Below are 26,215 nucleotides of genomic sequence, written 5' to 3'. Positions count from 1 at the left end.
AAGGGACACAGAGGATTGAAAATGTTGGAAGCCAAGCATGCAATCCCAATGCACGCCTACCTTAGCGAAGTTTCATCAGGGCCTTATTTTGGCCCATGGGTCAGAGATTTTATCAGGTCCCCCACCTCTTTCTTTCTTAATTAAAAAGGTAAAGGTAAAGGGACCCCTGACCATTAGGTCCAGTAGTGGCCGACTCTGGGGTTGCGGCGCTTATCTCGTGTTATTGGCCGAGGGAGCCAGCGTACAGCTTCCAGGTCATGTGGCCAGCATGACAAAGCCGCTTCTGGCAAACCAGAGCAGCACATGGAAACGCCGTTTACCTTCCCGCTGTAGTGGTACCTATTTATCTACTTGCACTTTGACGTGCTTTCGAACTGCTAGGTTGGCAGGAGCTGGTACCGAGCAACGGGAGCTCACCCTGTCGCGGGGTTTCGAACCGCCGACCTTCTGATCGGCAAGCCCTAGGCTCTGTGGTTTAACCCACAGCGCCAACCGCTAAATTAAATTAATTAAATTAAATTGGCCCAAATACTTTAGGGTTACATTTACTTATTTATTTAAAAGATGTTCCTACCCCCTGATCATTTTGATCACCTTTTTCAACCTCAAGATATCCTTTTTCAGATGGGATGACCACAGAGTTCCAAAACTATAAGTCCTGTACTAAACTGTGCAGCCGCGTTTTTGGAATAATGTTACGTACACACTTAACAAAGTGTACTCATACACTTTTTCGTACAACTGTTACAAGAGCATCTTTTTTATATTCTCCGTCCCTTTCCAAACATTTGCCCCATCACATGTTTCTTTGCCCTCAAACTCTTGAGCCTGGGTTGTTGCCCATTTGCAGAAGATATAGGACTCTTTTTTTTAATTAAAAGAACAACCACCCCGAAAATTTATAACTTTTCTAACATCCCAGTGCCTAACTATTACAGTTTTATGAAGTAATGGAAGATACATTCTTGGTCGAAAGAAAAAATATACACATTTTAATGTATTTATTTAAAGTGTTTATATACTGCGTTTCACAGGCAGAAGGCAGTTTACATAAAATACCGTAAAGTCATATAGCTCAATCAAATGCACTGCAGGGTTCTGTGAAATCAGCAGCCAGAGAACACAGCAATTCAGAGCAAAAGACGTGGGTCTGCAACTATGTGAAGACCATAATTGAATCTAACCCTGATATAAGAATCAGCAAAGCATCTGGTCTCCAGCCCAGGGTGTTGTGATCAACCACTTTTTAAAAAAGAAAAAAACCCAAACCAAACCAAACCCAAAAGCTTCTGATCTTCAGCTTCCTTTGAAAGCTATTCTCAGAACCTCAGGGGAACATACCAGACAGGAACAAAAAGAAATTCTGCCACCGACAAGACATTTCTGGAATGAATTGCCCTTTGATAGGTTCTTGTGATCCAAGGCTGACTCACAAATGAAAACACAGGAACACAGCACTGCGAGGGTGGAAAACTCTTTCGAGAGAGACAAATTGGGTTGTTCCATTGGAATCCCAACATGGAGGTTCCATTTATAATAGGATCCTCTAGGAATTCATATACAGTACTCTCCTACCTGACTACTGGCTGTGTTTGCCTAGAAATGATGGGAATTGTAGTTCGACAACATCTGGAGGGCATCATGTTGCCTGTTTCCACTGACCCAGAGCATTAAAGGCTAACGGGAACATCAACCAGAAATCTCCCATAAAAGGATTGCTGCAAAGATTAATATCAACTGTCTTCAGCTTTGTAGAGGAGACATGCTGTAATCCTAAAGAAGGTATTCCCCACCTCCTATGTCCATCTCCCCCCCCCCCACTTTCTCTCTCAGCTTTCTCCTTCTCTTGCCTAAGTTCCCACCCCCTTTAAAATGAATGATGGTGTAGCTGCTATTACATGAAAGTCTGGCTTGTGGGACCCAAGCAATCAGTGGGAGGTTTTAAATGCACAAATGGACCTAAACAGGAGGAAACCAAATGCAGTATTTATTTATTTTTAAGTGAGAGAAGCAAACAGCCGGACCCCATGCACATTTACTCAGAAGTAAGCCCCACTGAGTTCCATGGTATGCATGAGATTGCACCAAAAAGCTTTTCCCTCCGCACTTCTCTTTAGCGGTAGTAAATTACTACCTCCCAACCAATTCGTACCATCAGCTGCAGCCCTGAGCAAGTGCGAGTCATTAAACATTATTTTCATTCTGAATTAGTAGCGAACATTGACACTGTAAAATATAGGATGCTTGCCCCCTTTTCCATTACCCTTTGGAAAGAAGCTTTTCAAGCATGCGAGGCAATCTCTAAATGAAGACGGAATATGCATGTAAACACAGACCAAAATACTTTAGAATTCCAGAATGCCAGAAGATAAACAAATATGCAGAGCAGGTTTTTACAACCTCCATCAGCTAGGATTTTAAGTGATGAACTGCAGGGATTTGCAGACTTTTTTAGGAATTAAAGGAATGCAACTGTCAGTAAGATATCTCTCTGATGTCTCCCAGTACAGACTGACCTGCAAGGAGGCCAGGGTGACGGCTTCCTATAGAAAGGGGAAAGACTCCTACCATGGCCTTAGGGCAACTTGGAGGCAGAACAAATAGAATGGCTTTGAAGAAATGCAGTGGCAAAAGGTATGTATTTCAGCAGGTAAACAGCCCTTGCTTACAGAATTGTCAGTCAACATTTGACAAGGTGGCTTGACCTATGTACAGGACAAAATCCCAGGGACACCAATCAGCCGAGCAATGTGTCTCCTTCATATCCTTTGCTATTTCGGCTACAACTATTTCATATAATGCCAAACGGATTATCTTGGCTCAGAGGCCTCCTGCATTTGGGACACTACTGTCGCTATCAGATCACCCACAATGATTATTAAATCTGCTACAGGAGAGAGCTAACGAATGAACATTAAAACAGTGCAGGAAACTAGTATGAAGGATCTAGGCCCGGAGTGGCCATCCAGATTTTGCCAGACTGCATCTTCCATTAGAGAATGGTCTACATCAGGCAGGTTAAACAGGTAGGTCATGATCTACCGGTAGATCACTGGTAGGTCATTGGCTCCCCCCAAAGAAGCTGAACAACTGTGGCTCCCCTAAAAAAAAGCTCAACATTTTACCACTTCCCTGAAAAAACTCAACAACTTTGACCTGAAACCAAAAAAGGAGGCAGATCACTGCCAGTTTTTAACTCTGTGAGTAGATCGCAGTCTCTTGGGAGTTGGCCACCCCTGGTCTTCATGATTCTCTCCATCTCCACAACCCCGATGGGATAGGTTAAGCCAAACGCTTATCATAGTCTAACATTTCATTCCCACTGTGGCCAAGCATTTTTTTTAACACCTATGTATGCACACAACCAATCCCTTTGGAGCAAGTTATTTCTAGGTCGCTTTAACCTACCTCACCGTTTGGGGGAGAGGGGAAGAAATGAGATGAAGGATACACCTCTAGCCCTCTTGGAGGCCTTGAGTCAAGGACACAAAGAAAGCAAAACAAATACAATCTAAATAAATAAAGTGTTTACGTCTGTAGCAGCAAGACAGTCAATGCAGTGGAATCTTAAAGAGACCAAAGACTGGTTTATATGATCATTTGGGAGGTCCGTCAAATCAGCAGCGACCTTCCCTTGCCATTCTTCTTGGGCAATGAAGGTGCTTCCACTGGAGAAACCACCGATGAATGTGCTTCCTCTGTAGGAACCACTATTGCAAAAGCAATAACTCCCAGAAAACTCCAGAAATGGAAATTCATGGGCACAGCCAATCCTCCTTTCCCATGGCGAAACCAGCCATCCTGAGCAAATTTTCACAATAAACTGGGAAGGATGAACGAGGGCATTGCTCTCTCATCTTGGTGTTCTTCTAGGATAATATTTTTAAAAAATTAAAATGAAGTAGCCACAATATAAGGGGAATGGCCATAGCTCAGCAGTGGAGAATCCGCCTTTCATTGCAGAACATCCCAATTCCCGGCATCTCCAACGTACAGCTGGGATAGAACCTTGCCTGAAACCCTGGGGAGTTGCTGCCAGTCTGTGTAGGCAATGCTGAGCTGGGTGGACCAGTGGCCTGACTCAGTGTAAAGCAGATTCCTGTTGTTTCTATGGAATGTGTGGTGGTGAAATGAGCGACATGTCCAAGAACAACATGTGCAAACCTTCCTGTAGGTGAAAAGAATATGAGTCACAGGTTGACTTTGCCTCCCATCTTTTCAGCAGAGCCTGCTGGATCAGACCATTGGCCCATTTAGTCCAGCATCCTCTTATTACAGAGGCCAACCAAACAGCTACAGCAGGCATCCCCAAACTGCGGCCCTCCAGATGTTTTGGCCTACAACTCCCATGATCCCTAGTTAACAGGACCAGTGGTTGGGGAAGATGGGGATTGTAGTCCAAAACATCTGGAGGGCCGAAGTTTGGGGACGCCTGAGCTACAGGAAACCCGCAAGCAGAACATGAGCACAAGGGTGCTCTGCACACTTGCAGTTCCCAAGTGAAGGTAGAACAGGACCACGGAAATGTGTTCCATCTTCTAAGCAGGACTTTTCCATATGGAAACCAACAGCCCCTGAGTTTTCTTTGCCAGACTAGGAGGGCAGGTGGTTCTCCTCCGCGGCTGCGTGCAAAAAAACAACACACAAGCTTTCATTCCCTAGTTTGTGTGTCTTAGCCCTCCACCAGCTTCCTTCAGTTATTGCTTTGTTTGGCTGATCCTCAAGAGGTATGACTCTATGTATCGGAATGCCTGCGTTCCTATCCATTCCTGAAGCCATCAAAATAAGGAGTTGAGCTTCGTCTGCATTTTCTTTTCCATTTCATCAACCTTAATTAATGGCAGCCAATGCGCACAAGATGTGTGATGTGGAGGAAAGGAGGGGGGGAACCCCTCCTTTTGGCCTGAAAAAGTCCTTCCTCAATTAGATTTGCAAGCAGTTAGCTTTGAGGGTAAAGAGTCGGTCATTAGGGGTCTAACAAATTAAGACCGGGACAACCAGTAATCTTTAAATACAGGCTTTAATGATTTCGACAAATCACTGTAGGCAACATCATTTTCAGGAGTGCCAGGAGAGACTTTGGATAATGTTTTTCCAATGATCCAATGGAAGAAGAGACAAACAATGGAGGTTGGCGCTGGAGACTGGAGAGACAACATCATTTGGTGTGTCCTCACTGTCCTATTCAGACCCCTTAGATCTACGAAGGTCACCTGGTTGATTTAATTGCAAATTTGCTCTACCTTTGGGCAGCAATTGGAATGTGAATATAAGTGTTCTCTATGGCCCACCTACAATTATGAGTGAAGTCCCACTGAATTCAATGGAAACTACTCTCAGGCAGGTAGGTATAGGAGCCCCAGTTTTCCACTAGAACATGGGCGCTTTCCGGGAACACTGAAATTGCTGCTTATTGGTGTGGAGGGTGAAGCTTTTAATGATCTGGGATGCTATCTAACAGTTTAAAGTTCTTTTTTTACAATGTGCATCACTTCTGATGGTAACCGTCAGCAGTAGATTATGTGACAGCTTAACGCAAAATAAAAAGACATGGAGAAATATTGCTCCTTCCAAACATGAGGCAGGATTTCCATGACATTTCCAGTTCCTAAACACCTGTCCAATGCTTGCCCCAAATTCCCTGCATTCTGCTTGTCCAGAACTCAAAACAATGGTTTGAATTCCTGCATCCATATGAAGGATGTATATTTAAACATAATGTAATACCTGATGATTATGGTCTCAAAACATTTCATATGAACTGCAGTGGTCTAAAACAACACTTAACACAATTCAGATGGTGTAACTCAATAGATACACTCCTACCTATCTGAAAATCCATTCAGCACAGGCCAATATTCAAATAAGCAAAGTAAAGAGCACGGAATTGCTTTTTCTCCTCCCAAAAGGCTCGCATGATGGCTTTGAGAAAAGATGGAAAGCGTGCCAAGCAAGCGTCAACCCAGAGCAGTAGGGGGAAGCGCAATGTCTTTCTCCTCTCAATAATTCTTCAGAAATTCCACCTCGGATCGAAGGTTTGAAAATTACCAAGCCATGTCCACAGACCATGAAAATTTATCAAGTATGTCTTATGTGACAAGAAAAGAATGCCTCGCTGCCAAAATTAGATGGGCTTCAAAAGTTACTGACAATCACTGCCATACATCAGACGAACAAACCATCATCTTTTGACACAAAAGGTGTTTCAAAAGACTGATATTTTTCACGCCAGGAAACAAAAAGTTTGTATACCGGGAGAACTTCGTGATTGTACCTAAAGTCACTTGCATGCCAAAACATTTCAGAGGGCTGAACTGTTTCTGTGGCCGCAATCATAGGCAAAGATTTATACATGAAACAGATGGGACTTCAACCAATTTCCATATAATCAAGTCCGGGCCAAACATCCACACTACTGCATCAGAGCAAAACATCACAGTCGTCATAAATAGACAGGGCATTTAACAAAATTTAATGAACGAAGGAATGAGTTCAGTAAATTACGGAATCTTTAAAAAAAAGAAAATCCATTTATTTCTTATTTACTTAGAGTATTTGTTACTGCTTCTCCCCACAGGTGCCCCTGTGGTGAAGTTGCGGGGCACTATGAGAGCTGGATGGCTATGATTCCTCAAGTATCTTAAGGGGGAAAGGGGGAAAATTAGAAGTAAAATATCAACATCAGTCTAAAATGTTGGCATAGGAGAGATAACATGAGGTGCAATCCCGATTTGCTTCTAACATTAAACCATGGTTAAGCATGGACGAGCAAATCTGTGGGCTTCTGGAGAAGAGGTTGAAACCACTTCCCGTTGTTCTGTTGCTTAGCCATGGTTTGGCTTAGTGTATCATCCAAAACTGTGTCCATGGGCTACTTCTCTCCAGACAAATCACGAGCTATAAGTGATAGGACAAACTATGGTGTTTTCCCCCAGATATTTGCCAATAAACCCTAAGCCAAACCATGGTTTAGCTCTGCACAGCACCAGAGTGGCAAGAAGGAGGAAGCAGAGCAGATGCAATCTCTCAGAAACTTACACATTTGCATCCTTTGGCTTAGTGTTACGTGTTATTGAGGTCATTGCATATGAGAGAGAGAGAGAGAGAGAGAGAGAGAGAGAGAGAGAGAGAGAGAGAGAGAGAGAGAGAGAGAGAGAGCAGAATAGACAAGAGGAAGGAAGTTCCAAGAAAGCACTGAAGCAAAGTTGGCTGCTACTCGGGTCCAAATCATTTACTTATGGGTAAGATCTGCCTGTACTGTAAAAAGTTTTTAAAGGCAATAAAGGCTTAACTGGGTAGTTTAACTGGGATAGCTCAATTGGTAGAGCATGAGACTCTTAAACTAAAGGTTGTGGGTTCGAGCCCCACATTGGGCAAAATATTCCTGCATTCCAGGGGGCTGGATTAGATTACAATTCTATGAGAACATGCAGTAGATTTCAGCGCTAGCTCAAGAGCAGGTGGCAAGCATTGCAAATTATGGCCAGGTATGAATTATTGGAAGGTTTAGCCCACAAACTCAACAGAGGTACTAACTGTCGACCGTCAACACCACAGTTTGGACATGGAAAATTCCCCAATAAATCCAGCATGGTGTAGTGGTCAAGAGCAGTGGACTCATAATCTGGTGAACTGGGTTCGATTCCTAGCTCCTCCACATGCAGCTGCTGGGTGACCTTGGGCTAGTCACACTTCTCTGAAGTCTCTCAGCCTCACTCACCTCACAGAGTGTTTGTTGTGGGGGAGGAAGGGAAAAGAAGATTGTTAGCCACTTTGAGACTCCTTAGGGTAGTGATAAAGCGGGATATCAAATCTGAACTCCTCCTCCTCCTCCTTCACAGTCCTGTATGGTAGGTCAGCATTATGTCTATACCTCTGATAAGACGTGAGGTGGAGGCTGAGAGGAGCCGACCCAAACAATGCACAAAGTTTGCAAAAAAACTGGTATCTTGAACAGGAATAGTTTATATAGGCCATACTCTTAACCACTATGCAGCTCTAACTCATTCCACCACCACCAAAAGCAAATCAACGTTTGCACATTTCTTCTGATGCATAATGAAATATTTGCTTCTTATGGTATGGTGCTCCCCCCCCTAGAAATTCTGCTAAGATGAAGTACAATCCAGTCATTCACATGAAGTAAAATCCAGCACAGGTACACTCAAAAGAAGAAGGAAAAAAGGGGGAGAGGATGGGAGGGGAAGCCTTATCTGAAACAAGACACCACATTTTCCGATCAGCAAGGTTAACCAAGAGGCAACACAACTGAACGGGCGTAATTTCTCAGCCGTTTATGACACACTTGCGTTCCATTTTAATCTAAATCTTGCCTTACCAGGACAAGAAACAAGCAAACAATTTTCTGTTCCACACAGTAAATTGCAGGCTGCTGTACAAGTGGATTGTAAATTCCATATGCATCAAGCTGCTAAGCCTCGCAGCTGCTTACTCCTTCTGGGTTTGTTTTTTTAAAAAAAAACGTGGACTAAAAATGTCTTTACTTTCTTCATTTGGCTGCCCCACACCCCACAAAAACCCACAATGGTATAAATACAAACTTTGACCAGGTAGACAGAAGGAACTTGGATAATGATGATGTTCTGATTTGGGTGTGATGCTAAACCATAGTTTAATGAATGAGCATGGATGTGCTTTTTGAGCTCATGCCCTCTCCTTTCTCCTTCTGGGATTGGAAGCTTCCTTCTTTAAATGCACTGAAGTTGGTCTTTATGGGTCAAACCTGATTTACAGAAAACAACCCAAAACCAAACTGTGGTTTCTTTTCCTGGTTTGTTCCAGTGAACCCTAGCTTGAACTAGCCATAGTTTCTGAACTAACGTAAAGGCAAACTGTGGTTAATTTAAACCAGAAAGTGAATGCTTCCAATTTCCTCCTTGTAGGTTGTGCCAGAGAGGCAGAACAGCTGGGGAAGCACCAAGCCTGAGGCCGACACCCAGATTTCATCCATGTAGCACCACTAAACTATGGCTCAGCATTACAAACTAGGTCACTATGCGTCATTTCCAAATGCTAATTGCATACTTTCCAAAGCTTTCATGCAACTTTTAAAGCACAATTTGTGTTTGAAATTGTGCCAGAAAAGGCAAAAGAGAGAGAGGAAAAGAATGGAGGGGGGAAACAAAGACAATATTTGACCTTTGAAACCTATTGCCTTGTTACCAAAAGAAGACTACACCGTTTTGTTTGAAAAACAAATTTTTCTGTAACATTTCACACAAAGCATGAGACCTAATTAGCAAGCCATACAAGCCACAAGGAAAGAAACAAACAAACATGCCAGCTTCCTTGCAGGCTGTCTATCTGTTCAGTGGTCTCTAGGAGACATGCAGACATACCTTAGAACACACTGCAGACACCCTGGAATGTGCTTTGCCTTGAAAATGCCAAATAATTAGATTTTCTTCCTAGCTGTCTCAAGCATTTATAATGCCCGGCAACTTCAACTGTGCTACCGAAGCAGTTGAGGCACTCCTTCTACCAAAGAGGGGTGTGGGTTTATCTAGAATCCTCTCCCACTTTGCCATGCACCGAGGAATAGAGTTGATGGGTGCGAAGGAGAGGACATTCTCCCATACCTTCCCTTCAAAGTTTTCCAGAAAACCAGCATTGCAGGTGAAACCTCTAGGGATGTACTGTGAAGGACCCAGCACCTTTATAAAACACTTCCTTTAGGTGGTGTAAAAAAAGAATCTGATGGTGTTTTAAATGAGAGTTTTTAGGAGATGCCTATTCCTCTCACAGAGCTACCATTCTCAGAGTGGTTTAACAGTCAATCCCTCTTGACAGGGAACTCTGGGATGTGTGAGGGGAATAGGAGCCTCCAAAAATTCTCGGCCCCCTTAACAAACTACAGTTCCCAGAATTATTCGTGGGAGGCCATGGCGGTTCAATGTGGCATCGTAACAAGCTCTGCTGAGCTCAATGAGGCTTGCTCCCGGGTAAATGGGGTTACGACTGCCGCCTTAGGTGTTGATCCGCCTAAGGGGTTGATCTCAAACACCTTGGCACTCAAACAACTTGGAACCCAAACACTGCAAACCCGGAAGTAAGTGTTCCAGTTTGCGAACTTTTTTTGGAAGCCGAACGTGCTCCGATTTGCGTGCCACGTTTCCGATTTGAGTGTTACGCTTCTGATTTGAGTGCTACACTTCCATTTGAGTGTTACGCTGAGGTCTGTCTGTTTTTGCTATTTATTTTTGCATTTTTTGTTTCTGCGGCTCTTTCTGTTTTGTTTTTGTCACTGTGTGGAACCCAGGTCACACCATTCAGCTACTGATGGATTGATTGTGTGGCTGCAGTACAGTGTTTATTGCTTTCATTTTATGGATCAATGGTCTCGTTAGATAGTAAAATTCATGTTAAAATTGCTGTTTTAGGGGTTGTTTTTAAAAGTCTGGAACGGACTAATCCATTTTGCATTACTTTCTATGGGAAGGTGAGCCTTGGTTTTGGAACGCTTTGGTTTTGGAACAGACTTCCGGAAGGGATTAAGTTTGAGAACCAAGATACCACTATATCGTGCGTGATATATGCCACTTCTTAAAACTAGGGCTTAACTGGGATATTGCAAAACTCAACTCTTTGGAAAAGAAAGGGGTAGGGCTGGGGGACTCCCTGCCCAAATCATGAATACTGTATACAACAGCTTTCTTATTCACGGAAAATAAAAGCGACGCCAAGATTTTCCCACCCACCCCCGGCCCGCTTTTAGGAGGCCCAAATGATTTAAGAAACCAGAATATGTCATAATTACATAAAGTTTCCAAGAACTAATAACTTCCATGGAAAGAGTTTTGTGCTACATATGCTGAATAATTTGCTTTCCACATTTCCCCTTTGGTCTACTTAAAAGCAAGGAGCTTCTGACAGCAATTTGCTGGCAGGTTGGGGAATTCTTGCTGAGCTCTAAAGAATGCTGGATTATGCTAAATTGCTGAAGGGGGCAGGGAAGAGACCAACTAGGGTGGGGAGAGTCCCTATAAATAAAGGGTTAAAAGTAAAAGGGACTGGAAAGCAGCAGAGCCTTTAAAGTGCCCAATTACACAACATTTGCTAAACTTTGCTTTTATTATCAAACTTTCTAAATATCTTTTAAAGAAACGACAGATTAATTTCATCTGTCTGTAAATATATAAATATTAAAGGCATACTATTCGTTACAAAGAGATTTGAGGTTTTCAACACAATCATTTCTTTTAATTTATAAAAGTAACGAAAGTTCTAAAAGAGAGATTGCTTTAACCCCACATCCATTCATGATATAAGCCTCAGTCCACTAAAATATATTTGTATTCGAATACAAGTGATTAAGGGACTCGTGTGGTGCACTGGTCGAAACCACAGAGCCTCCTAGGTTTGCCAGTCAGAAGGTCGGCAGTTTGAATCCCCACGATGGGGTGAGCTCCCGTTGTTCAATCCCTGCTCCTGCCCACCTAGCAGTTCGAAAGCACATCAAAGTGCAAGTAGATAAATAGGTACCCCTGTGGCGGGAAGGTAAATGGTGTTTCCATGCGCTGCTCTGGTTCGCCAGAAGCAGCTTAGCCTAGTCATGCTGGCCACATGACCCGGAAGCTGTCTGCGGACAAACACCTGGCTCCCTCGGCCTAGGGGTACCTTTACTTTACAAGTGATTAACTGGAGGGGGGGAGAGAGAGGCAGGAAACTAAGCGACACAGGAGGCTTTTGTCTGACCCAGATAAGGCAAGGAGACCACCCTACAAAATATCCTCAGTGCTAACTTTTGGTGGTGGGTGGGGACTCGTTCAGAGGATCCAGCAGATGATCAGATTAATATTCAATTAACGGCTTGGAGGAGGTAGCTACTCTTACACAACACCTAGCAAACATAAGGGTGTACATTTGGGTGTAGGAGACCCACCTACCCAATCCTGCTTCATTGTCAAAGCTGCTTTCAAAGACCTGGACTGCTGAAATGGAAATAAAACCTGAATAGCTCACTTTTTATTTAAAAAAGAGAGGCATGTTATGCCTAGCAAGCACCCAGAGACTATAAAAGCCCCAGCCGCGCCAAGACTCAAATGGCAACCCAGCATCTGACTCGTGATTTAGCACAATTGGCAACCGTCTTGGGCAACCAAGCAGCCACCCCAGTCTCCTCCAGCAGCGGGTGCCAGCAATAAAGGCTGGGAATATTAAGAGGCTGCGGAGGAGAGACCAGGCACCACCAAAATATTCAATTAATGGATCCAGAATGGAAGTGGGTGAAAAGACCAAGGGCTGTGAAACTCTGGAAGGGGGTTACTTCTGCCTGGAATGGGACAGAAAGCAGATCTGCCGCAGAAACAAAGGGAAGCTAGCAGCCATAGAATCACAGAAATGTAGAGTCAGAAGGGACCACAAGAGTCATCTAGCCCAACCCCATGTTGCTTTTATGTTAACGTTAGCCTTCGGGAAACGCTTGAGTATTAGCACCCCACAACAAGCTGTCTTCTTCAGGAACCAAGGTGTTTGCAATGGTTGGCACCAGAAAGACGATTCATCCCATGACTCATCCTGCCATATAAAGAAGGGGGTGTAGAGAAGACTACAAAGTGAAGGTTTGGGCCAACATCATGGTCCCTGAACCTACTTTATCAGCTTCACCTGTCATTTGCTCACCAATTGTTTTCATTGGAAAGGGGTCCAGTAAAAGCCCAGAAGTGTGTTCACATGGGGTCCAATGGGTTGCCTTCCTTAAGGCGCGAGCGAAAATCTACTTATAGGAGCAACACCCTTATGAGTTCACTTTCCATCCTTGTGGGTCTCCCCGCAAACACACAGTACAGACAAGCCGCTGCTGGTGGGCTCACTCAGCTATGAACACACCACTAACAGCATCAAAGAGATCAATCATGCACTAAATTGCTACTGAAAATATACTCTCTTTTCTGCTCTTATTTCTCCACACGGCTGACCTGCTATTTTCTGCTATATATTCTTTACATGCTGCGTCCCGGCGATTCTGACTCAAAGCCTGCCTCCTCACGAGCATCGCAGCAAAAATGAGGGTGGGCCGGAGGCAAGCTCTCGGCGCAGCCCCAGGAGTTCACGGGATGTGGACTTTTGCTGTTGCTGTTTGCTTGGTTAAGTCTTGCTGCTGCTACTGCTGTGGATTATTCTTATTTTCTCCTAACCTAGAAGAGTCAGCTGCTTGGCCAATAACCAGCTGGAGAACCGCAGCCGCTGCTCTGGCACTAGGGGACAGCCTATGAATCAGCCTTTGGCCTCTCTCGGCGCTCAAGTAATAGGATAGCGTGCCAACCTTAGTTACATCAGATCCCTGGCAAGCCAAAGTACGAAGGGGAGAAAAACGGCACGGCTAATTACACCAGGCACCCAGCAGCTCCAGCTAGAACACAGTCTTAAAATGGACATGGTTACACTTCCGGCATAATTTAGGCTATAGATTATAGGTGGCAATTATGGGCAGCATTTAAGTGTTCTGTACTTGTATTCCTGGGCGGGGGGGGGGGGGAGGATTCCACTAAATCTAGCACCAAAGCAATCCACATTCTGGTTCTGGCAATTCAAGGACAACTCTATAAATGTAAATCATTTGCATAATTCATTCCACGTCCACTAACTGGGGCAGGTAGGTGGGCAGGGAAAGGCACAAAGCACTGAAGCATCACCTTTTGGACAGTGGGGAGATGCCCACCCACCAGGCCATGGTTCAGTGGCAGAGAACCCGCCTTGCACACCAAAGGTCTCCGGTTCAATCCCTGGCATTCCCAGTTAGGACTGGGAGATACTCTCTGCCTGAAACCCTGCAGGGCTGCTACTGGTCAGTGTAAACAATACTGACCATGGGGGACTGATGGGTTTGACCAGGCATCCCCAAACTGCGGCCCTCCAGATGTTTTGGCCTACAACTCCCATGATCCCTAGCTAACAGGACCAGTGGCTGGGGAAGATGGGAATTGTAGTCCAAAACATCTGGAGGGCCGAAGTTTGGGGATGTCTGGATTTGACTCAGTACTTCTATCCTCCCCAGTGCCAATTCCAGGAATCCCTTGGACAAGTTGCCTGCAGTTATCCTCATCTTCCCCTGCGATCAACACTTTTCCTCCTGTCTATCCACTTGCCATCTTCCAGCTGGCCCAATCCACACAGCTAAGCAGAGAGAAAAGTACTAAGCCTGGCTTGCATGCTGAGTAACACCATCTCAAGGCTCTCACTCCCTTTGAGCCTTCCCTTTTTATTTCTGCAAAGAACAGGGCTGCTGTCACAGAAGCATGCTGGTCAGTAATCACACAGTTCAAAGTTTATTCTTTATTATAAGGAAAGAAGTGATCTCCACAGACTTGGCTGAGTGTCCGGCCTAATGAAAAGAGTAGCTCATTCCTGGTGGTCTTCCTCCATGAAGATCAGTTGCCGAGACTGGAAGTCCCTGTTGCCTCACAGCAAGTCCCCTCCTTTCCAGGGCTTTTTTTCAAGCAATCAGAGACTGTGCCAGTGTGCAAGCCAACCTCTCCTCTGCCCTTTTCATGCCTCTTCTGGTTCTGGGAGACAAGGGAGGAGGGGAGCCTGTTGCAGCAGGAAGGAGAGACACGCTTGACTCTTAACCAGCCTAACCCATCTCTGCCTCTTGGCCTCCCTTCTCCGACTCTCCTGCTTCAGCTTCTGCCTCTGATTCTGGACTTTGAGAACCACTGATCTAAGGACAGGCACTGGCACATGCACACCCCAGCAGCAGCTGATGATGCCAGTTCCCGACGCCAACCCACAGAGTGGACAGTGCTGGCATTTAATGCATGACAATAAAAAGGCAAGACTCAAAAGGAAGGGAAACCATGAGAGAGAGGATATTGCTCCCTCTTCCCCAACCTACTGCACTCTGGACGATTACAATTCCCAAAGGCATGGCCAGCGATCTGGGATGATGGGGGCTGTAGATCTACAGCACATGAAAACACCAGGTTGGCAAAGGCTGGCTACATTTGATAACATGCATATTCTGAATACCGCAAAACTCAACTATATTACATTACCCCATTTGCAAACACAACAATATCAATAACAGCATTATTTCCAGAGCCACACAAAGGGAAATTGCGGTTCCCCCGTGTTGTACTAGCACAGCAGAAAGGCTATTTTGAAGCCATCGGTTTACAGTCGGGAAGACTTCTAAGGCTCCAAGTTCTGTCTTTTCATCAAACCTAGGAATCTGGCAGAGCCCTGCAGAGTTGGCTTGAAAAGAGAATAAGCAGTCATCATTTCAGATGCCATCGCAAACAATGGGAGAGATGACTTTATTTTATTTTTTTTCTGTTTGTTAAATTATTTTATTTTGCCAGCTATTTTAAGAACAGCTTACTGCATAAACACAGTTCCAAATAATGCCAGCAATGAGCGGACTGGTACAATTACAAAACTGATGTTCAAATATTTACAGGACCTTTTGCCTACATTTTCCAGTTTGCGTATAGAAGGGGTAGCTAAAAAAAAAACCACATTCAGGATTCTGTTCATACTCTTTAACTTGAATGAGTACACCCTAGATTATTTTAAGCTTGGAGATATGCTGTGCTTACTGATAATCAACTTGTTCTGCAGCAGCATCCGCCCCTTTCTCAGCAAAGTAACCATCTTATAAGCTTGGCCCTTTTCTCCCTCCAGCCACTCTAGCCTGAGAGAGCTACTTTAATGCCAGCTTTTCATCATTCAACAGGAACAAATTAGGATAATGCTGCTATATTGGCAATTCTGGACTGGCATTCCAATTAATGCTCAAAAAGGATTGATCTCTTCAGGCCAACGCCAGCCCTAACTGGGCCACCTTCCTATGATGTGCTTGTGGTAGTGGTACCTATTTTTCATAATGCCTTAAAACGAGTAACACGCTGGAAAATGAAGGCAGGACTATGCTGGGCGATTTACAGCAATATCTTGGTCAGAGAGAAAATCTGAGTTCTCTGTACTTTCTTTGTGGAGGCACCACACCAGTGTCTGGCCCACTCCCGTCATGCTGATCACGCGATAACCACGCTTCTCCAGCTTGTCCAAGACGATCCGAGGGGCATCCTGCACATAGTATTCCCAGAAATGGTTCCCCAACATGTTTCTTTTCGTGGCCCCAAGGTATTGCATCAGGTTTGGGTCAGAATGCTCATCGCCAACCATGGTGGGCCCAACCTCCATGCGGATCTGAGTACTGATGAGGACGTACGGCATGATGCCCCGCCGCGCCGCGCTGCCCCCAAGGTCGAGAGATGACTTTATTTGAAGAGGGGGGACTTTCCTGTAGGAGCTGCATTTGTACAGCCAAAAATTCATTTAAAAATCTGATTTTGTGAGAAGGGGGGTGGCACCTCTACTTCCCAGTGCCCATGCTTTGGTCGTAGGTCTAGCACCACCAAGCACAGGAAGGGCTTTGAAATAAACATGCCAAACTATCCCTTTGCAACTCTGGTTCCATATACAGTACTGTATTAGTTGGTTCACCCACCGACTCTTCCCACCTGCTCCATAAACCAGGGTTCAGAATTGCTTAGCCTTCAAAAGCATATCGTAAGTACATTTAAAACATCCTTGAATCCCTTATTCCAGCACTGGCAAGGGATGTTTTTTCCCCCTACAATCTGTACATTTTGTAAGCTAACACTTAAGAGTCACGCATGACATATTATCAGATTCTGAAAACATTTTCTTTATAATTGTTAGTTGAAATTTCACATATTAGGCCACTCTAATGGACCATCCATATGCCAATGAATTATCTAGAGCAGGCATGTCCAACAGGTAAGGTAGATCGTGATCTACTGGTAGATCACAGGGTGTTCCTGGTTGATCTCTGGCCTCCCAGCGATCTCCTTAGAAAAAAGCAAAAAAAGCAAAACAACAACAACAACAACAACTTTGGCTTTCTACGGTAAGAAAGCTCCACAACTTTGCCTTTCTCCAAAAAGCTCCACAACTTTGGTTTCCTAAAAAAGCTCAACAACTTTTGCTTCCCCCAAAAAGCTCAAAAACTTTGGGTAGATCACTGCCAGTTGTTTTCTTTTTTACGACAATGGGTAGATCACTGCCGGTTTTTTAATACTGTGAGTAGATTGCGGTCTATTGGGAGTTCCCTGATCTAGAGGAACAAACTACCAGGAAAAAAACCCCAGAAACTAGCTGTTAGGAGAATTAACTAAATGAATTTGTATTTAGAGAGATGCCACTTATTTTCCACCTCCTGAACAACAAAGAAGAGCTGGAAAAGACAACACTTCCTTGTCTGCCAATTTATGCTAAAATTATACAGGGAGGGCCCATCTCTTCCATAAGAACTTCCTTGTTTTGTTATTCCAAACCCGAGAATTTCCATCTAACGATTGACACCTCCAATGTTGTTGGTTTTTTTTTAAAGGAAACAGTTGTTTACAGTGAGGCTATTTTTAAAAAGGGTGTGCAGGTGGGGGGGATCCATTTAGCTGTTTCCTCTCCTTCCCCCCTCCCCGCAAGGTGTTAAAGGTTTATAGCACTTTTTGCGGGCTCCATGAAGTCAAAAGAAGCTTTAAGCAAATTGAACTCTGCATGCAGACACAAAAGAGGAGTGCTGTTACATGGGTCAAGCAAAGTCTCCTTTGATCTTTCAACATCTGGATGGCTATTACATGGGGAAAGTCTGAGCTTCCCAAATCGGGCCATGTGGGCAGATGAGCAAGCCATTCTGCAGAAGCAAAGCAGAAAAAAATAATTTAAAAATCTGATTTAAATAAAAAATATCTGATTTTTTCATTTTTCATTTTTAAATCATTGGTTTTTTACCCACCCTGTCTACCACTGAGCCCTTCCCCATTGCTCATGTTGCCTCGTCCAAAGCAAACTGCTCAGCGCTTGCCTGGGTTCTTGGTCCCTGGCATAGCCTGCTAGACCAAGCACCTTCGGTTGTTTCCAATGCTAGCCCTTCTCAGAGTAGACCCACTGAAACGAAATCCATTTCAATGGGTCTACTCTGAGCACAACTTAGACAGAGACAACCCCTTGTTCCTTCAAGGCCATGGCTGCCTCTCCACTGTTCACCCTGGGCTTGAGTCCCTTCCTTCCTACAAACTGGCTGAATGATGCCCCAACATGGGAGCTGGTAAGAAATGAGGTTGTGCAGAGCAGGAACAGCAAGGCTTGCAGGGAAAGAAGCAGGAAACTCCCAACTCACACAAGCACCTTTGGTGCTTTTTGGGAACTCCCAACTCACACAAGCACCAGCCATCATGGCTAACCACCAGGAATGATAGGAGTTGCAGCCCAGCAGATTCCCCGCCTCCCCTGCGAGAACAAGGAGCTGATGCCTCCGGAGGAAAGAAAGAACCAAAGCACGGAACGCAAGGCCAGAGAGAAGATGATCGTAGCCATAAAGTGGGTGGTGGAATTTAGCACAAGGATTCTGAATTAATTGAAGCCGAGGACAGATGGCAAGAGCAACAGCCAGCAACTAGTCTAGACAAGGGGATTGTGCTTCCCAGTTTTTGACAATGTTATTATTTCAACACCCACGACATGGAGAGTCAAGCAGCAAACAGAAAGGGGAAAGGGATTGGGTCCACGGGTTTTCCCAGCACCCCCTTCCCCCATGGAAATCTGTATGCCTACATAAGAAGAGTCCTGCTGGATCAAAGACCTGGATAGCTCAGTCAGTAGAAGCATGAGATCTTAACCCCGGGGTCATGGGTTCGAGCCCCATGTGGACAAAAGATTCGTGCATTGACGGGGGTTGGGCTAGATGACCCTCGTAGTCCCTTCCGACTCTACAATTCTATGATCTGGTCCAGAATCCTGCACTCACAGTGGCCAGTCGGATGCTTATAGGAAGTTTGCCAGCGGGCCCCGGGTGCAACAGCAACCCTCCCCAACTGCAATTCCCAGCAAGTGGTATTCCAAAGGCATACCGATTCCCATGGGGTTAACGCAGCCATATCCCAAAATACAGCTCCGTGCTTCTAATCCATGCAACAAAGAAAAGAGTCGGTTGTGAAAATGTTAGTAAGCATTCTCTGAACGTGATTCCGGGAGGTTTTCCTCGCCCACAACTAATAGCCGCTTGGAGAGAGTGATCTGGACTCGGTGTTGTGGCACAAGAGGAAAGGGTTAGACTTTTGCTTCCCCACATCAACAGGGTCCCGATCCAAGCCCCGCCGCATCTCCTGCAACGTGTTTAGTTTAGCCTCCAACAGGCAGGGCAAGCTGTGTCCTACCTTCGTACCTGATAGTCAGCCTCCGTCCCTGCTGGAGAGCAATTTAGGAGGAAGGACTCACACTGACCCAACGTTACTGTGGCATGTTTATGGAAGCCACAGAAAGCAGGTTTTAAGCCATCCAGGCAACTTGTGACGTGGGCCATACACAGCTCAGTACAGACCTTCCTACAGAAGTTATTTTATATGGGGACGCGGGTGGCACTGTGGTCTAAACCATTGAGCCTCTTGGGCTTGCCGATCAAAAGGACGGCAGTTCGAATCCCCGTGACGGGGTGAGCTCCTGTTGCTCTACCCCAGCTCCTGCCAACCTAGCAGTTCAAAAGCATACCACTACAAGTAGACAAATAGGTACCACTGCAGCGGGAAGGTAAACAGCTTTTCCGTGCACTCTGGTTTCCATCACGGTGTTGCGTTGCGCCAGAAGCGGTTGAGTCATGCTGGCCACATGACTCAGAAAGCTGTCTGGGGACAAACGCCGGCTCCCTCGGCCTGAAAAGCGAGATGAGCGCCACAACCCCATAGTCGCCTTTGACTGGACTTCACCGTCCAGGGGTCCTTAACCTTTACCTTTACTTTTTATGGCTCATACCTACTCAGGGCATTTAATTTCCTGGCCATAAAAGAAAGTTAAAAAGTAAGATATGGGGGTGAGGGAGGGAATGGAAGATGATTGCTCATTATAGCACATTAGCAAGCACAAACATTCTGCTTCATGTGGTTGAGGGGTGCAGCAAAGTGCAGAGAAATTAGGGTTTGGAAATATAGGCGAACGTCCCCACCCATCCCCAAAAGTGGGGAGGGAGGATTGATTTTGGAAAAAATGTCTGGCGTATCAATGGTTAATTAGAGCATGCATATATTTCGCCAATGAAAATGGAACCATTATCTCATTACAGTCATATTTGGACTCTAGCAGATCATTCACTCTGGATGTTTATCCACAGGCACAAGGAAACCAGGCACTGGTTGGTAGAAAGTGGCTGGATTGCTGTGCAGCAGGAGAGAGTATCTCCTGCAGGTTCCAAAGATCTCAGGAGGCTGTTCCACAGTTAACTCGGAGGAGGGCTTTTTTTAGTGTGGTTGCCCCTCCAAACATCTCAGAAGGCCCTTGTTTGGTGAAATAGCATTTCTGCTGACATGCAACAGGCACACACTCTCTACATTTTCTAGAAACCGCTGCAGACATTTTTGTTCAAGCAGGTTTTCCCAGCTGGAAAAATGGGTTTTTACAGCTTTTTTGTTCCTTTTTTTGTGGTTCTTTTTAAAACTTTTCTTAATTACCTTGTGTTTAAGTCACCTTCAAATGGTGGTTTGGAAGAAGATATAGATTAACTGTAACAACAACAAGAAGAAGAAGAAGCACTTCTACACAGTGGGTCTCGTCAACTCCAATAGCTCCTGGTCGTTATTTTGAAAATTTAAAAAGAAAAAAGAAAAAGAAATTAGTGCCTTGGACCTTAAGCTGCAGGGAGTTAATTCCTGACTATTGTCCTGCAGAGCTCCTTTGGAGAAACTGGTGTTTTGTGGGGGAAGAGGCAAGGGTAAGATAAGAGTCTCGACTCAGATACACACAAAAGCCAGGAAATTCACAGTTAATGCTGAAAATTAGTGCTGACACGCCAGCATTCTCTCCCACCATTAAGCCTTTTGGCAGGACTGGCAGAATCAAGGCTGGGGTGTCAGCTAAGATTTGCAAGCTTCACCTTGAAGTTCTTTAATGTCAGCCAGACAGAGCTCTCCGACGCTGGTATTAGACGTAGGAAAGCTGTGTGCGTTGATACACACCACGTATGTGCGGGTGAATACAAACAGAAACACACCCCTCTTACACTTGTAGCTGCACACAAGTGATATAGAATATATATCACACTTCCCCCCCCCAAAAAAAAACCACCCACACCAACCACCACCATGAATTCTGCATTAGCAAACTTGTAAGATCCCAAGCTATTCTGCTAAAAGGGACCCAAAGCCAGATTTAGTACCGTAAATGGCTGAATGGCACCAACAAACAGGGTAGCCATGGCAATCAAATTTTCACAGAGGGGTGTCAAGTCTAAAGAAGTGGCCTCTCCTCCCACTGAAAAGTGGCAGGGAAGCGGGGACAGAGAAAGAAAAAAAGAAAGTAACTATAACATTTGTATTTTGAAAATGGCATTTCCCCTAGAAATAAATTTCAAGGGCCGGAGGGGCTCTCCAGCGCAGAACTGCCAAACTGGAACCAACCAAACAAGTTTGATTTGATCTGCTAAGGAATAAATAGAAATAACAGTTTCCCATTCCTTAGCAAAGTCAGGATCATTTTATTATCATCAGTTGATCGTGCTGTTGTGATTTATCCCTATATATTTTAAAGCTTTGATCTCACGTGGTAAAACATAAGGGTGTGTATGTGTGTGCGCGCGCGCGCACGCACACACACACACACACACACAGAGAGAGAGAGAGTTCATGCATAAAATAAGGCAGACTGGATGGATTCAGGGCAAGACTTAAAAAGGAAAAAGGAAAAACCAACCAGATAATCACTAGGATGTTGAATCAGAACAATGGTAGGCCTTCGGTAAGGGGAAAGCAATATATCCTCTGCCTGTTCTTTTTGCACAATCCTGTCAATGCACGTGAACTGTATATAAATAGATTTTTTTTAATTTACACAATGCTCTCTTTTTTGGTAGATTCCCAGAATGGTTTGACAATCTTCAAAGGCAACTCTGGAAATTACAGCTCTATGAGAGAAACAGGGGTCTCCTAGCAACTCTCGGCACCCTTCCAACAAACTACAGCTCCCATAATTCTTTGGAAATGTCATGGCTGTTTAAAGTGGTATCATAGTGCTTTAAATGTGTGGTGTCAATGTGCTCCAAGTAAGCCTTTTTTTTAAAAAAAAAAACCAAAACCAAAAAGAAAATCAGTCCAAGCACAGCTGCAAAATTAGGGAGGAAAAAATACTGAAATTATGAAGTGACATGTCCAGAGAATTTAATTCCAGAAGAACTGGATTAGCTAATCGCTGGGTTAAGAATTTCAAAAACTAATAACTGATGTAATTAGGAGCTTCTGTCTCGTCAATTGCAAGTGCTAAATATTTAACTGTCAAATTTGCATCTATAGGGGAAAGGAGGATCACTTATTTTGGCAAAGAAATTAATGCTTTTGCACTTGAAGACTTGCCAGTTCAGATCAACATCAACCCAGTATCACTAGTAGTTTTTTAAAAAGCTGTTTAAAATATTTTTTTGCATTAAGTATAAATGCACTATTTGAATATGACATTAAGAGGGAATTATGCAAATTCAATGGCTCTTAGCCATCATATTAGCTAAATAGATCCTCCATGTTCAAGAGGCAGTATACCTTTGAATAGGGATGCAGGTAGCGCTGTGGTCTAAACCACTGAGCTTCTTGAACTTGCCAATCAGAAGGTTGGCGGTTTGAATCCCCCCGATGGGGTGAGCTCCCATTGCTCTGTCCCAGCTCCTGCCAACCTAGCAGTTCAAAATAGGTACAGTGGTACCTCGGTTTATGAACACAATTGGTTCCGGAAGTCTGTTCATAAACTGAAGCGAACTTTCCCATTGAAAGTAATGGAAAGTGGATGAATCCGTTCCAGACGGGTCCGCCGAGTACTCAACCTGAAGCATACTTAACCCAAAGCATGGGTGCAATTGGTTCTGGAAGTCTGTTCATAAACTGAAGCATTCATAAACTGAAGCGAACTTTCCCATTGAAAGTAATGGAAAGTGAATTAATCCGTTCCAGATGGGTCCGCGGCATTCGTAAACCGAAAATTCGTAAATCGAGGTGTTCATAAACCGAGGTACCGCTGTGGCGGGAAAGTAAATGGTGTTTCCGTGTGCTCTGATTTCCGTCACAGTGTTCCATTGCGCCAGAAGCGGTTTAGTCATGCTGGCCACATGATGCGGAAAGCTGTCTGTGGACAAACGCCGGCTCCCTCGGCCTGAAAGCGAGATGAGCGCCGCAACCCCATAGTGGGTGGCACTGTGGGTTAAACCACTGAGCCTAGGGCTTGCCGTTGCTCGGTCCCAGCTCCTGCCAACCTAGCAGTTCGAAAGCACCTCAAGGTGCAAGTAGATAAATAGAAACCGCTCCAAGCGGGAAGGCAAATGGCGTTTCCGTGTGCTGCTCTGGTTCGCCAGAAGTGGCTTTGTCATGCTGGCCACATGACCTGGAAGCTATACACCGGCTCCCTCGGCCAATAATGCGAGATGAGCACGCAACCCCAGAGTCGGTCACGACTGGACCTAATGGTCAGGGGTCCCTATACCTTTATAGCAGGGATGGGCAACCTTTCAGGTTCAGCAGACCAGATCTTTATCTCACCCCACCCCAAAGGAACAACTACTTGTCAATTATCTGGCATCATGATGACATCAGGTGATTGGCAGGTAGGCGGCCCTGTCCACTTGTCAAAGTTGAGGACGGGGTTGGGTGGGGGATAGTGACCAAGCAGGACTCAACTGATGCAGGGAATTCAACCCCGCTTCCTTTGGTGATTGGCTGTGCAAGTTCCAGACACTCAACACCTGATGTCAAATGTGACATGATTGTGGCTTGGGTTCGGAAGACCTTGTAGGCCAGGTAGGCAAAATATGGCCTGCGCTATAGAATAACTGTTATCTGGAAGTGGGGAAAGGGAAGCATCTGCTTGGTTACTGTGGAAAGGAGGATATTTTGCTAGATAAGCAGTGGATAACCTTTTCCTACAAGGCCTTCCTTCTACCCAGTGATGAACTAACCTTGCAAAGCTCAATCACACTGGGGAGAGCCTAAAATGAGAACCTTAACTGGCAAAGGAGCTCATAGGAGGAGAGGCTATCTCTTAAGCATGCAAGCCCCAAGCCATTCAGGGCATTAAAATGCTAAGCACCAGTGGGTCCGATATGCCCCTCTTATTTTTACGCCGTCTGCAGGAGGCATAGACAACAGAAACAACCTGTTTTATTATGAAAGCTTTAGTGAAAGCAAAACCTAAGAACGCATCACTCTTCATTCTCCGATCCACAGCCTTCACTCTCCGCTCATTAATCCAGGGGCATGATGGGAGTTGTCTACGGATTGACAAGAAGCATAAGGACGGAGTATCATTGAGTCCAATTAGTCTACCTTGGAAATCTGAAGGGCTGACATTATCTCTGTTGGGATTTGAACCTGCTCTTCCTGAGGAGCGAAGGGCTTACACACACACACACACACACACACACACACACACACACACACACACACACCTGTCCATACAGTGAACTGGAATAATAGGGAGAAAAGTAAAGTTAGAGACACAAAAAGAAGCTGGAGTGGGGCGGGGGCAATAAATATTAGGATTGCTTTGCAAAAGAAAAACACACATCTAAGTTTGTATGTCTGAGGTCAAGGAATTCGGACAGTCAGTCAAGGTTTGCCAGTGGGTAGATCGTGCAGAGTAGACTATCTGTTTTCGTATCAGATCCTAAAGGGCTAAATAACTGGGGAATAAGTCATTGTGCCAGCGCTCTCTGTCCCTCCTGGGTCGTTTTTTATAGATTGCTCTATAACCATCACACCATCTGTGACACTCTGAATTAACGCGAGATAGAATTACATACTTCATTGTTTGCTCCCTGACACATTCATGTTGCGATGTCACTCAATATTCCTTCAGACTGTATTGTAACGAGGATGACAGGTACCGATCGGGAGGGATTAATTTAAAAATCAAGGCAATTTAAAGTGCTGATTTAAAACCAAGATTCCCATTTTGAAGTGCGTGTGTTTCCTGAACGAGAACAAAAAAACAAGCTAGCCAGTTGATATTATAAGCAACTGGTTTGCAACTAAAGATACTTTTTTATCTACAATCTAGGAGGGATGTTCAAAACCATGGATTAACCTCCATGGACCATACTTTAGGAATTATATCTGCTTAGACCAGGGTTTCTCAAAGGGCGTGGCACAATCAGTATCCACATCTCTCTCCAATCCACAGGGATTTTCGACTCTGACAAATATGCAAGATCAGAGAAGAGAAAGGCTTCTTTGTATTGCAGAGGAGATGAGAGTTTGTTTGCCTCAAATCAGACCTAACATAAAGGAGATTACCCGGGAAAAGCAAGCTCACACCTCATCGAGTCTGTATACATGTTTACGGTGCATACATAAAAGTTTCGTTTATAATTATATTCTGAGAATGGTTCCTGTTCTTATGTAGCTGCATTGTTTCAGATGTCTCATGATCATATTTCCATAGTTCTAGTTACAGGTAGGTAGCCGTGTTGGTCTGACGTACTCAAAACAAAATTAAAAAAAATTCCTTCCAGTGGCACCTTAGAGACCAACTAAGTTTGTCATTGGTATGAGCTTTTGTATGCTTGTTTTGACTGGTATCTGAAGAAGTGTGCATGCACATGAAAGCTCATACCAATGACAAACTTAGTTGGTCTCTAAGGTGCTACTGGAAGGATTTATTTATTTATTTATTTTGCCCATGATCATATGACACAGTAGTTGTGTTCTATGTTATAAATCAAGCACCGCTAAGAGTTGTTTCTTTTCCTTTTCCAATGTATTTCTTATCAGTAAAAAAAAAACTGGCGCAAGCAAATTTGTATTCTGAAAGTGTGGCCCCAGAAGAATTTTTTTTAGAACCACTAGCTTAGACACAGGAAACAGAATTCTACATATGCAAGGATACTGAGCAAGTTCATTTACTTCAACCCTGTGCACACTTATTTGGAAGCAATTACCGCTGAATCAGGTGGGACTTAGTTCAATGTTATGGTTTTGACCTTCAAAGCCCTTCAGGAAATTCTCATGGAACATGTCCAGAAAAGCCACTGGCCTGCAAAAGGGGGCCGGAAGAAGACAGTTCCATCCCTTCTCCTGCAACCTATTGCATTCCTAAAATGGACACAAACTTCCCTCCTCTGCCAGAGTGGTGTAGTGGTTAGACTGTTGGATTAGGACCAGGGAGACCACGGTTCAAATCTCTACTCAGCCACAAAGCTCACTGCGTG

At 44.5% G+C, this 26,215-nt stretch overlaps 2 protein-coding genes across 2 annotated transcripts in view; both read right to left on the bottom strand.

Moving 5' to 3' along the window:
- Positions 1 to 26,215, bottom strand: part of EXT1 (exostosin glycosyltransferase 1) — a 258,264-nt gene that overhangs the window by 189,490 nt on the left and 42,559 nt on the right. The gene's annotated exons all lie outside the window — the stretch shown is intronic.
- The window catches only part of LOC118089709 (GTP cyclohydrolase 1 feedback regulatory protein-like), a 91,429-nt gene that overhangs the window by 48,880 nt on the left and 16,334 nt on the right, over positions 1 to 26,215 (bottom strand). The window contains exon 1 of the mRNA XM_060277653.1: positions 1 to 26,215. This exon is cut by the window's left edge and continues 48,880 nt beyond it; it is cut by the window's right edge and continues 16,334 nt beyond it. Within this exon, the coding sequence (XP_060133636.1) occupies positions 15,886 to 16,299 (414 nt within the window). The 5' untranslated portion in view covers positions 16,300 to 26,215 and the 3' untranslated portion in view covers positions 1 to 15,885.

This window comes from Zootoca vivipara, chromosome 8, assembly GCF_963506605.1.
Source record: "Zootoca vivipara chromosome 8, rZooViv1.1, whole genome shotgun sequence".
NCBI lineage: Eukaryota > Metazoa > Chordata > Lepidosauria > Squamata > Lacertidae > Zootoca > Zootoca vivipara.
This window is presented reverse-complemented; position numbering and strand designations above follow the sequence as displayed.